The sequence below is a fragment of the Mustelus asterias genome, chromosome 1 (assembly GCF_964213995.1).
Source record: "Mustelus asterias chromosome 1, sMusAst1.hap1.1, whole genome shotgun sequence".
Taxonomy (NCBI): Eukaryota; Metazoa; Chordata; class Chondrichthyes; order Carcharhiniformes; family Triakidae; genus Mustelus; species Mustelus asterias.
The window spans coordinates 1,750,189-1,764,363 of record NC_135801.1 but is presented as its reverse complement, the minus strand read 5'-3'; the positions used below and the strand labels follow the sequence as shown (position 1 = coordinate 1,764,363).

Sequence of the window (14,175 nt, the reverse complement as noted above, 5' to 3'; positions counted from 1 at the left end):
AAGACAATTAGAAATCATTTCTTCTGTAGAATGAGTAATGCCTGGCCACCAGACTGATTGCTGGGCTCTCAGACGACATTTTACTATCACTAAGTGATCTTGGTGAAATCTTGGAATATTTGATTTGATTTCTTATTGTCACATGTATTAGTATAGAGTGAAAAGTATTGTTTCTTGCCTGCTATACAGACAAAGCATACTGTTCATAGAGTACATAGGGGAGAAGGAAAGGAGAGAGTGCAGAATGTAGTGTTACAGTCATAGCTAGGGTGTAGAGAAAGATCAACTTAATATGAGGTAGGTCCATTCAAAAGTCTGATGGCAGCAGGGAAGAAGCTGTTCTTGAGTAGGTTGGAACGTGACCTCAGACTTTTGTATCTTTTTCCTGACGGAAGAAGGTGGAAGAGAGAATGTCCGGGGTGCATGGGGTCCTTCATTATGCTGGCTACTTTGCCGAGGCAGCAGAAAGTGTAGACAGAGTCAATGGATGGGACGCCGGTTTGCGAGATGGATTGAGCTACATTCACGACCTTTTGTAGTTTCTTGCGATCTTAGGCAGAGCAGGAGCCCCATACCAAGCTGTGATACAACCAGAAAGAATGCTTTCTATGGTGCATCTGTAAAAGTTGGTGAGAGTCGTGAGAACATCAAGCCAAGGTGCTCTTGGTATGACTATTCTCTCATTGGAGACTAGCAAATCATTAATAACTGTGAGGTGTTCACGCTGTTTGAAGTATTGACGTGGTACTGGATATAGTCTCAACATCCTTCCAGACAATATTGTCTTATCTGGAGATATTTGTCACCTGCTGCTGTGCTTGTTTTATTTCCTGCAACCTCTTCACAATAGCTGGTAATGTTGAGTAATTAAGGATGTATATGCTTCCACCTCCTCTTGCTTGGTTCCTTCGGATGGTATCCACAACAGTGCGGTTGTTTGATATAACAGAGTACATTCAAGGGAAATATCTCATTAGTTTGAATAGTTAGATTCTAGACAGTATCTGCACAATTTTCTTCATGTTCAGTCGAATGACTAGTGGCTTATTGTCGGTTTCAATTCTGAACTGCAATCCCATCACTCAGTCTGAGAACTTTTTGCATGCACATGTTGCTGCCAATGCTTTTTTTCCCCAACTGTTGCATATCTTTGTTGTTTCTGATAATGTCCTTGAGGCATGATAAACTGGTCTATGTTACTGCACTTGGAACAAACTGCCCCCAGGCTGACAAGGCATCTGTTGCCACTATGGTCGGTAACTCTGGGTCATCACATGCCAAAATTTGAGGGATTAAAATTTGTGTAATCTTTTCAAAAGTATTTTGCTGGTCCATATTCCAGCACCACTGTTAACGTTGCCTTAACGCTGCCTCAAAGGCTCAATGACCACTGCCAAATTTGATAGGAACTTGCCCACTTAATTAATCATCCTGAGGAATCTTTTAAAACTCAGTAACGTTCCTGGGTCACGTGAGTTATCGGATTCCTGTTACTTTTTGTGGATCAACTGTGATTCCAGTGGCTTCTATGTGGCCTAGAAATGTGATCCTCGGCTTGGCAAATTCACATTTTTCATTCAATGTGAGGACTAAATCCTGTAAGATTTTCAGGACTGCTCTAACTCTGCAATCATGGCCTTTTCTCATGGAGCCACCTACAAGTCATCCTGATGGAATATTATTCCTTCCATGTCTTCTAGAGTGCGAGACATTGTTCTCTGGAAAATTTCAAAAGTGGATGGAATTCCAAGTGGAAGAAGGTGGAGAACAGTATGTCCAGAATGCATGGGGTCCTTGATTATGCTGTCAGCTTTACCAAAGCAATGGGAAGTGTAGACGGATTTGATTTGATCTGATTTGTCATATGTATTAGTATACAGTGAAAAGTATTGTTTCTTGCACGCTATACAAAGCATACCATTCATAGAGAAGGAAACGAGAGTGTGTAGAATGTAGTGTTACAGTCATAGCTAGGGTGTAGAGAAAAATCAACTTAATGGAAGGTAGGTCCATTCAAAAGTCTGATGGCAGCAGGGAAGAAGTTGTTCTTGAGTCGATTGGTATGTGAACTCAGACTTTTGTGTCTTTTTCCCCGATGGAAGAAGGTGGAAGAGAGAATGTCCGGGGGTAATCCTAACCCTATTGAAACAATAATGGCCAATACAGTGGTTAGCACTGCTTCCTCAAAGTGCCAGCGACCCGGATTCGATTCTACCTTGGGTGACTGCATGGAGTTTGCATGTTCTCCCCATGTCTGTGTGGGTTTCCTCCAAGTGCTCCTGTTTCCTCCCACAGTCCAAAGATATGCAGGTTAGATGGATTGGCCATGCTAAATTGCCCCTTAGTGTCTCAAGGTGTGTCGGTTTGGGGGAATTGGAAATGATTCTGGGACAGGTCGTGTGATTTCTATGTTTCCACTCAGCTTTGGAATAGTTGCTGCTTATTGATGCTGCTCTGTGTTCACTGCTGTCTGGACTCCGGGTGTGTCTCAGCTTGCATCTGTTGCATTCACGGTGCTCTGACTTTTTGGTGAGTCTGGAATCTGTTCCTTTTGCCCTTATTTCAAGAAACTGAATTGGAAAGTCTGTGTCTTCTTTAGATTTTCTGGGTCTTTTACACGCTGTCTGCTTTCACCATGATTGGTTATGTGTTCAGGGTCCAGACAGGGTTCTTTGGGGATTGTCTATCCTCCCAAAAGATGCTGCTAGAGATTGCAATTTGTGAAATCAGTTACAGATACTATTTACACATTGGGAGCTGTGCAGCAGGTTGGAACGTTTGCTCCTTTCCGAATTGTTACTCCACCATCGGCATCAGGCGCTGCTGATGTTCATCCCCACCCCACAATGCTGGTCACTGCTGACTATCCCAGTGCGTCTCGGTGCTGACCGCAGGGCAGACCCATCCCCGGACCCCAGACCCAGCCCCGGACCCTCCCTGGACTCTGGACCTCAGACCCATCCCCGGACCCCAGACCCGGACCTCAGACCCAGCCCCGGACTCCAGACCCGGACTCCGGACCTCGGACCCAGCCCCGGACTCCGGACCCCAGACCCGGACTCCGGACCTCGGACCCAGCCCCGGACTCCGGACCCCAGACCCGGACTCCGGACCTCAGACCCAGCCCCGGACCCCAGACCCGGACTCCGGACCCCAGACCCAGCTCCGGACCCCGGACCTCAGACCCAGACCCATCTCCGGACCACATCCCCAGCCTGACCTGAATGATGCCGCCGCTGAGCAGGGCGCTGTGGACATTCCCCGGCACCGCCGCCGCCGCCCGGACGCTGCCATTCCCGCTGCGGATTTTCCAGCCGTTTCCCCGCAAACTGAGGATTTCCGGCGGCGCGGCTCCGGCCCGCGCGCACACCGCCAGCAGAAGCAGGGAGAGCCGGCCCGGGAACCGGGAGGGAACCGCCGCCATCGCCTCAGCGCCGGGACCGACACCCCTGACCTCCAACCTCTGACCCCGGCTGGCCGGGCCCGGTATCCGCTCCTGCGCACAACGTGCCCCGGGGAACAATTGCCAAGAGGAGTAAATCCCAACGGGAATATTTCTTATTCATTCGTGGGACACGGGTGTCACTGGCCAGCATTTATTGTCCATCCCTAGTCACCCGTGGCGGGCAGTTGAGAGTCAACCACATTGCTGTGGCCCTGGAGTCACATGTAGGCCAGACCAGGTAAGGACGGCAGATTTCCTTCCCTAAGGGACATTAGTGAACCAGATGGGTTTTTTCGACAATGGGTCATCAATAGATTCTTAATTCCAGATAAAATAGCAATCATGATGTAGAGATGCCAGAGTTGGACTGGGATGGGCACAGTAAAAAGTCTCTCAACACTAGGTTAAAGTCCAACACGTTTGTTTGGAATCACGAGCTTTCAGAGCGCTGCTCCTTCCTCAGGTAAGTGGGGAATAAACTCCAAAAGGAATAAAATCTGACAAGGATAAAATCCAATTTCCCTCATTCTCCACCTCCAAGAGCCAATTGAATGGAATAGGAGGGCTATACTCCCTTCATACACTCTTGATCCCAGTCCTCACTGTTACTATAGCATAAGGGTCTGGTACACATAGGGTTAATGTGGGACTGGGTACAGTACCATCCTCACAATGATGATCAAGCTAGGAGCTCCTAGCTTGATCCCTTGAGAACATTGTTCACCTCATTCATAAATACATAGTTAACATAAAGACTAAAAAAACTTTTTAAGACCTACCAAACGGTGTCCAACACCCTACAAGTGACCATTTCTCCTTCCCTCAGCCACCACTGTAACCCACCATGCTGACCTCAGTTTGTTGAACCACCAATTTACTCTATCTCAGTGAATTCAATTATTCAGATTTCTTGACAAGAAAACGCTGTCTATAGCAAACAACTAAACTTCCTTCAGGGAAGGAAATCTGCCTCGGGTCTGATTGTGACTCCAGAGCCACAGCAATGTGGTTGACTCTCAACTGCCCTCCAAGGGCTACTGGGGATGGGCAATAAATGCTGGCCAGCCAGCAACGCCCATGTCCCACAAATGAATAAAAAAACTTTGAAAAGGTCATCAAATTAATTTCAGTAGATATCCAAAATTAATGTAATCCATTTCTTCAGAGATTTGCTTTCGTCAAGTTTCTTCATGATGCAAATTTTGCAACACTTTAATATACAAGGATAAAGGTGGCACAGTGCTATTGTCACTGGGCTGGTAACTCAGAGACGCAGGGTAATGCTCTGGGGACCTGGGTTTGAATTTCACAATACCAGTAAATCAGTAAACAAGGCAAATGGTATGTTGGCCTTCATTGCGAGAGGTTTCGAGTTCAGGAGCAGGGATGTGTTGTTGCAATTATACAGGGCCTTGGTGAGGCTACACCTAGAGTATTGTGTGCAGTTTTGGTCGCCATTTCAGAGGATGTTCTTGCTCTCAAGGGAGTGCAGCAAAGGTGAGGAGAGATTGACTAAGTTAGGATTGATTTTGCTGGAATTCAGACAAATGAGGGGGATCTCATAGAAATCATAGAAACCCTACTGTGCGGAAACAGGCCATTCGGCCCATCAAGTCTGCACCGACCACAATCCCACCCAGGCCCTACTCCCATATCCCAACACATTTACCCACTAATCCCTCTAATCTATGCATCTCAGGACACTAAGGGGCAATTTTAGCATGGCCAATCAACCTAACCCGCACATCTTTGGACTGTGGGAGGAAACCCACGCAGACACGAGGAGAATGTGCAAACTCCACACAGACAGTGACCCAAGCCGGGAATCGAACCCAGGTCCCTGGAGCTGTGAAGCAGAAGTGCTAACCACTGTGCTACCGTGCCGCCCCACGATCTCTCAGAGAGCTTTTTTATAAAATTGTAACAAGACTAGACAGGGTAGATGCAGGAAGGATATTCCCAATGGTAGGGGAGTCCAGAACCAGGGGTCACAGACTGAGGATTCGGGGTAGATCATTTAGGATGGAGGTGAGGCGACATTTCTTCACCCAAAGAGTGGTGAGCCTGTGGAATTCATTCGTTGTTGATGCCAAAACATTGAATGTATTCAAGAGGCGGCTGGATATAGCACTTGGGGCAAATGGGATCAAAGGTTATGGGGAAAAAGTAGGATTAGGCTAGTGAGTTAGATGATCAGCCATGATCGTAATGAATGACAGAGCAGGCTCGAAGGGCCAAATGGCCTTCCCCTGCTCCTATCTTCTATGTTTCTATGCCAGATTGAGGAATCTAATTACAACAAAAAGTTCCATGACCATCAATCGATTGTTGTAAAAGCCACCTGGTTCACTAATGTTCCTTTAGGGAAGGAAATCTGCCATCCTTACCTGGTCTGCCCTACATGTGACTCCAGACTCTCAGCAGTATGGTTGACTCTTAACTGTCCTCTGAAATGGCCCAAAGTTACTCAGTTGTATCAAACCGCTACAAAGTCAATAAAAAGTAATGAAACCACAGACCACCCAGCATCAACCTCGGCACATGAAACAGCAATGGCAAAATTAGCCCTATCCAACCTGAAGTCCTTCTTGCTAACATCCAAAATTGGAAGAGCTGTCTCAAGCAACAGCCTGACAAAGTCATACTCACAGAATCATACATTACAAATAATTTCCCAAACACCAGCATCACCATTCCTGGGTATACCCCATCCCATTAGCAGGACAGACTCAGCAGAGGTGATGGTACAGTGTTATACAGTCAGGAGTTGCCCTGAGAGTCTTCGACATCGACTCAAGACCCCATGAAATCTCATGGTATCAGGTCAAACATCAGCAAAGAAACCTCCTGCTGATTACCATGCACCATCCACCCTCAGCTGATGAAACAGTACTCTCCATGATGAAAACCACTTGAAGGAAGCATTAAGGGTGGCTAGGGCACAGAACGTATTCTAGGTGGACCACAGACCGAGCTGATCAAACCCTAAATGACACAGCTGTTGGACTGGGACTGCGCCAGGTGGTGAGGGAACCAAGAACATATGTGACCTTATCCTTACTGACCTGCCTTCTGCAGATGCATCTGTCCATGACAGTATTGGTAGGAGTGACCACTGCACAGTCGTGGAGACGAAGTCCTGCCTGCACATTGAGAATAACCTCCATCATGTTGTGTGGCACTACCACCATGCAAAATGGGATAGACTTCGAACAGATCTTTCAACTCAAACCTAGGCATTCATGACGCAGTGGGCCATCAACAGCAGAATTGTACTCAAACAAATTCTGCATATCCCCCACTCTACCATTACCACCAAGCCAGGGGAACAACCCTGGGGAGGGCATACCAAGAGCAATACCAGACATACCAAAAAATGAGGTATCAACCTGGTAAAGATGCAACGCAGGCTACTTGCATCCAAACAAGATAAGCAGCAATAGAGTAAAACGATTCCACAACCAACAAATCAGATCTAAGCTCTGCAGTCCTGCCACATCCAGCTGTGAATGGTGGTGGACAATTAAGCTCAATGGAGGCGGCTCCACAAATATCTCCATCCTCAATGATGAAGGAGCCCAGCACATCACTGCATAAGATAAGGTTGAAATTTTCATAAAAATCTTAAGTTGATGATGCATCTTGACCTCCTCCGGAGGTCCCCAGCAACATAGATGTCAATCTTCAGCCAATTTGATTCACTCCACATGATATCAAGAAACAGCTAAGGCACTGGATACTGCAAAGACTGTGGGATCTGACAATATTCTAGCAATAGCACTGAAGACTTGCCGTGCCCTTAGCCAACCTGTTCCAGTATAACACTGGCATCTACCTGGCAAAACGGAAAATTTCCCAGGTATGTCCTGTCCACGAAAAACAAAACAAATCCAACCCGACCAATTACCACCCATCAGTCTACTCTTGATTATCAGTAAAGTGATGGAAGGGGTCATCAACAGCGCTATCAAACGGCATTTACGAAGCGGTTTCATCAATGACCTTCCTTCCATCATAAGGTTAGAAGTGGATGTTTGCTGATGATTGCATAATGTTCAGCACCATTCATTACGCAGTTACTGAAACAGTCCATGTCCAAATGCAGCAAGATCTAGACAATATCCAGGCTTGAGCTGACAAGTGGCAAGTCACATTTGTGCCACACAAGTGCCAGGCAATGACCATCTCCAACAAGAGAGAATCTTACCATCACCCCATAACATTACCATCACTGAATCCTCCACTATCAACATTCTGGGGGTGACCATTGGCCAGAAACTGGACCATCATACAAATACTCTGGCTACAAGAGCAGGTCAGAGGCTAGGAATTCTGCACTGAGTAACCCACCCCCTGAATCCCCCAGGTCTTTCCAGCATCTACAAGGCACAAGAGTGTGTTGGAATACTCCACACTTGCTTGGCTTCCTGCAAATGCAATCTTGGCATTTATTGCTAAAGAAATATAAAATAAGTTGTGTTGCTGCTACTGTACACAGCATTAGTGAGACCACTCTTAAGAATATTGTGTAGTTTTGGTCCCCTTGAAGGGGGATGTAGCTGCATTGGAGGCGGTTCACTCGATTGATTCCAGAGATGAGGGGTTTGGCTTATGAAGACTCATTGGGCTGTTTAGGCCTATACTCAGAGTTTAGAAGAATGAGAGATGATAAGGGGGATTGACAAAGTAGGCGTGGAAAGGATGTTTCCACTTGTCGGGCAATCTAGAACAAGAGGTCATAGTTTTAGGATAAGAGGTGGCAGATTTGAAGCAGAGATGAGGAAAAAATACTTCTTTCAAAGGGTCGTCAGTCTGTGGAATTCACTACCTAGTGTAAATTTAAAGAGGTGGGCAGATTTTTAATTAGCAAGGATTTGAAGGGCAATGGTGAACAAGCAGGAAAGTGGAGTCGAGGCCGAGGTTAGATCAGCCACAATCAGATTAAATGGCAGAGGAGGTTCAAGGGGTGAAATTGCCTAATCCTACTCTTCATTATGATTCTTACAATAAGAGTGCAGCTGCCTCAACACAAGAAGCCCGACACCATCCAGGACAAAACAGCCCACTTGACTTCCAAGTCACTCACCATCCTTACTTGGAAATATATCGGCTGTTCCTTCATTGTCACTGGGTCAAAATCATAGAATCCGACAGTGCAGAAAGAGGCCATTCGGCCCATCGAGTCTGCGCCAACCACAATCCCACCCAGGCCCTATCCACATATCCACCCACTAACCCCTCTAACCTATGCATCCCGGAACACCAAGGGGCAATTTAGAATGGCCAATCAACCTAGCCCGCACATCTTTGGACTGTGGGAGGAAACCGGAGCACCCAGAGGAAACCCACGCAGACACGGAGAAAACTCCACACAGACAGCGACCCGAGCTGGGATTCGAACCCAGGTCCCTGGAGCTGTGAAGCAGCAGTGCTAACCACTGTGCTACCGTACCGCCCCATCCTGGAATACCCTTCCCAACAGCACTGAGAGTGTACCTACACCTCATGGACTGTAACAGTTTCAAAAAGGCAGCTTAGCACCACCTTCTCAAGGGCAGTTAAAGATAAGCAATAAACATTGGCCTAATCAGCGACACCGACATCCCCTGAATGAAAAAAAACTTTTAATCTACAAATTGACAATCTTTTTCTGATAGTTTGTGGTGAAAAATCAACTGGTATCACAATCAGTTTGTATTCGTATGACACACAGCTGAAAGTAGAAAGGTGTTCAAAATCAGTCAAGACAAATCAAAAATATTTGAAAAGAAACAAAAAACTTTTTTTTTTATAAATTCACTTCTGATTCAATAGCAACTCTGAAAACAAAAATTGGGCAGATACTTGAAAAAGAAAACATTTGTAGGAGAGCAGGTGGGACTAATTATATAGCTCTTTCCAACAGCTGACATAGGCACAATGCTGATGCCATCTCAGATGTGTGTGTGTAATCTTTTAACATACTATGACCTAGCTTGGTTTCTACCAAAATTGCACTTGAAGGACAATAGGTTTTCAGCACCAGCATGTTTACTTGCCTAGCTGGGATCTCCTTGAAAAGGGAAACTGTGGCTGAAAGCAGTTTAAAAAATTGTTCACATTTGATTGTTTCTAATTTTATCTTTCTGAATTTGAATATTACTACCAGGCTACCCAGTGGAAATGTCTTTTTTGTTGGGGTCGGGGGGGGGGGGGGGGGAGGAGGCTGGGTCCCAGTCTAATTCCTTATACTTCACCAGTTACAGCAGATTGTCAGAGCAGCAGATTCATTTATTGTTTTGCCAAGGCTTCTTCAGCTGTCATTTAAGTTTCAATGTTATATTTTATTAAGTGGTTGCAATGTCCTTGTGGTATTATTGGGAGATAATTAATCGAGAAACTCAGTTAATGTTCTGGGGACCTGGATTCGAATCCCACCATGGCAGCTGGTGGAATTTGAATTCAATAAAAAAATATCTGGAATTAAGTATCTACTGATGACCATGAAACCATTGTCAATTGTCAGAAAAATCCATCTGGTCCACTAATGTCCTTAGAGAAGGAAATCTGCCATCCTTACCTGATCTGGCCTACATGTGACTCCAGAACCACAGCAATGTGGTTGACTCTCAGCTTCCCTCTGAAATGGCCTAGCAAGACACTCAGTTGTATCAGCATTTCAAGGCAGCAACCTGCCACCACATTCTCAAGTACAACTAGGAATGGGCAATAAATGTTGGCCAGCCAGCAACACCCATGTCCCACGGGTGAATAAAAAAAATTTTAAACAAAAATTACACCCAACTCCAGAGCATTTTCATAGTAAAATGTCCAAAGGTGCATCAAAATTGTCAAAAGATTTGAGATTCAGTCAAAAGGATAATTTTAAAATGTTCAGAGAGGTTTACGGAGGGAATTTTAACGGTTAGGGCCTCGACAAAGACACAGCTGTCCATGATAGGGTTAAAGTAGTGGGGGTGCACAAGGCGAATGTAGCTTCCAGAGAACTGTGGAGCTGAGGAGGTTGAGATAAGGAGGGATGAAGTCATGGAAAGCATTTGAGCACACAACAATTTTAATAGAGGCATTGTTGTACCAGTAGCTAGTATAGATCGGCACAGAGGAGAAAGGTAAATATGACTTGCACGAATTAGGATACAGGCAGCAGCATTTGGATTGTTTGGCCAGGAGAACACAATAGGTTGAATATGGTTTGCTACAAATGCTTGAAGATATGAACAGCACGGACGAGCTAAGGCATGGCAGAGACAACCAATACTAAGGATGTGGTTGGCAGTCTTTGTGATGTTTAGGTCAAGGGGTCAGATGGTCAGCAGGTCACCAAGATTGCCAACAATCTAGTGCAGTCCAAGACCATGAGCAAGGACCAAAGATGATAGCTTTGTTCGTAATGTCTGATCGTCAGAAATTGTGACTAGTCTTAGGTTGGATATCAGACAATCTGATATGAGACAATGAAAAAAGGTTACACATTCTAGCCCCAACCTTTAAACAATGACGACAATTATTAACACTCAACAAAAGCCAGAATAAATTGAAGTCTTAGTTTGGTGCAGCCTGCTGCATCATGTCCCATGAATTCAGTTCTCACCCGAGAGGTGGAACAACGACAAATTCATGACCTGTTAAGAAATTATTTCACTGTTTGATGTACATTCCAATACAAACCTTTGAAAACACAAATCCAAAAACCATAAAATAAATAGGTTCCTTCATGTTGACTTGTTTAATTGCTGGCCGAATCTTAATTGCTGATGGTTAATTGTACTTTTTCTCCTTCTGGTACTTGATCAAGCTTGACTTATTTCTTTGTACATTCCATCACAATACTATTTTATCCATGATTTTGAGCCAGGTTGGTCTTTCCACTACTGCAACTTGACTCAGCGTGGTAGGAATATTTTCTGACTTGTTCTGCAAATGACACACCTACAAGTCTGTTAACATCTGTCCACATATTCCTTAGCTTCAAATGCACCCAACTTCCCAACTTTAGTTGGACTTTAACCTGGTGTTGTGAGACTTCTTACTGTGCTTACCCCAGTCCAACGCCGGCATCTCCACATCATTACATATCAGACCCACTGTTATTTCAGCTCACACTTTTAATCATCAGCATGTCAGCCATATTAAAGGCTGCCAGAATCTTTTCTCCACCAAATCCTCTGGGGTGGTGTCAACAACTATAATTTGCCCTTCCATGCAGCAAAAGGAAAGGTAGCTCTCTTTAAACATCTACAATTGTTGCATGTCGAATGCTATATTATTCAGGTTTGGATTAAAGCAGACCAGCAACCACTGTGCAAGCATGATCACTCAATGAACATTACAACTGCTGCTGCAGGTGTCCCGGTGCTGTACATGAACTTGGTACTCTCCACCAGGATGGACACCCAATCAATCCAAAATTAACCTGTTTCAAAAACATCCACTCCAAGATCCTATCAAGTTCTGAGTTGAAATAACATGGGATGGGTCATATCAGGTTTTTCATCAATGCTTTTCATAGCTTTCTCTGAATAGGCTCTTGTTCGGCAAACAGAGCTGACCAGTTATTTTGAGGTATGAAGCAGTGGATATCACCCTTTTCCACACTCCCAATTCCCAGCAGGTCATTGTAAATATCTCTGAAATAACTACAGCCAATGTGGCAATCAATGCACTGCCTGACCAATATCACTTACTTAGGCTTAAACATGGTCCCCAGAGAAAGCTGTGCAGTGCACATATAAACATGGGTAAAATGCAGGAATAAACTATACAATAAGGCAGAAGATCACGTAAGCTGAAAGAATTGAGCGCCAATTAAATACTGAAACCTAGAGTGTGTTGCTGATTTTTTGAACAATGTATCTCTCAATTCTATTGGATTTGTATTTGGTGGCACTACCAGATGTAAGATACATAACTACTGCTCACCAAACACACCCAAATCCAACACATCATTCTTTAAAATAAAATTTGCAGTACTCTTAACTCCCCAGCATACAGCTTTCAAAGTACCAGTTAAGTCCATCCCTGCTAATTTAATCATATAGCACAGTTGGTGAGGCTGGGAGGCAGAAAGATTATTTTTTAAAAATTCATTTTACAGGACATGAGCATCGCTGACGGTCAGCATTTATTGCTTGTCCCGATCTGCCCTTGATTTCAGAAAACATTTTATGAGAGTCAACCACATTGCTGTAGTCACATGTGGGCCAGACCAGGTATGGATGGCAGATTTCCTTCCCTAAAGGACATTAGCGAACCAGATGGATTTTTATGACTATTGACAATGGTTTCGTGGTTATTATTGGACTTTTAATTCCAGATTTATATTGAATTCAAATTTCACCATCTGCTTTGGCGAGATTTGAACCCGCGATCCCAGATCTTGCTCTGAGTCTTTGGACTACTTGTCCAATGACAATACCACTGGGCCACTGCCTCTTAACTTAAAGGGAACGAACAACCAAAAGAGAAACTCAATACGAACACAAAGAAAGGTGTAGAGTGCAGAAAGATATCACATTTGAAGTAAATGAAATTTAGCAAGGTGCGCTATTTATCCTGGGAAGCCATGGTTAGGGGAAGTGATTTATTGCAGTGATTTGTTGCCAGGAAAATTCAATTTCTGGGACATTATGCAAAATACTAGAACAGCAAACTACTCAGCTGCCAAGCATAAAAACCTCCAGGTTTGTTGTCGGATGTTGTGCAATATCAAGTGAATTGGCCCTAGCTACAGTACAAACCATTAAACTACCATGCCACCTTCTCCAAATTCATTCCAGTGCTTGCAGTTTCCCCAGAAGTTAAAATAGCCACAATTATTCAGTCATTATTAAGTTAAGAGCAAGTACTATTGACAAAGTTTACAATCAGCCATAAGCACTGTAACTGCCAAGATCAAACCAGTCGAGCGGGTTTTAGCCTCAGTTAAGTTTTAAAATTAAACATTTAAAATGTCCCAAATTAAAGTTAAAATTCAAGTTTGCTAATATAGTCTGAAAACCCTTGCTGCATCTTAATTTCAGTAACATTTTAATTACTGCATCTTCAGATTTACACAGGTTTAATAACAGTTCAAGACTAACGAGTTATTGTATCAAAAATATCCACACTTTGAAGAGTTAAAAATGAAGCATAATTAATGGTAAGTAATTGCTCCTCCTCTCTTACCCAATTAAACTGAGACATCTTATACTGCAAAAACTCAATGCAAAGTGGTGCGTTGCTGGGGGAGAAATTCACATTTCCTGTTGCAACTCCTGGATTCCACTGAGTTCCATTTAGCAGGTTAAAAACTGGTCTCGCAAGAAAGGACATTTGCATTGTTGAAACTAGAGACAATCGCATAATATAACTTTGAGCAGGGAAATAAAATGGTTCACATGCAGCAACAGCAGCATGTGGGCTACTCATTGTTTAAACAATACAAACTGCACTCCCGCTATCAAAGCTTTGTAAACTTAAATCTGTCAATTAATTTCTGGAGTTACTGTTTAGTGTAAAATTTAAACATCAGTGATCGTACATTAAGGAGGAACATTATGTTGAACAGTGTATTCCAAGTGCAGCATTAAGACAGTTAAAACCACTAGTTAGAATTGTTTGGCAAAATATTTCAATTTGCACATCACAAACAGTCTGAGGCTCCGCCCATTTTTTTTACAAATAATTTTACAAGTGCTGCACACTAAAGACATACAGCTATGTTGAAACGACTAAAAGAAAGCAAATTGTAC

General features: G+C 43.9%; 1 protein-coding gene across 8 annotated transcripts in view; it reads right to left on the bottom strand.

Annotated features, from left to right (window-relative positions):
* The window catches only part of manba (mannosidase, beta A, lysosomal), a 143,381-nt gene extending 139,889 nt beyond the window's left edge, over positions 1-3,492 (bottom strand). For 6 of the 8 annotated variants that reach the window (XR_013495801.1, XR_013495821.1, XM_078201014.1 and 3 more), the window contains exon 1: positions 3,221-3,492. Coding sequence is in view for 6 of the 8 variants with exons in the window: in XM_078201014.1 (XP_078057140.1) it covers positions 3,221-3,424 (204 nt within the window). In the remaining 2 variants the exon portion in view is untranslated. The remainder of the gene's footprint in view (positions 1-3,220) is intronic. The other 2 variants (XM_078201323.1, XM_078201401.1) reach the window with 2 other exon arrangements.
* Positions 3,493-14,175: the final 10,683 nt, after the last annotated feature.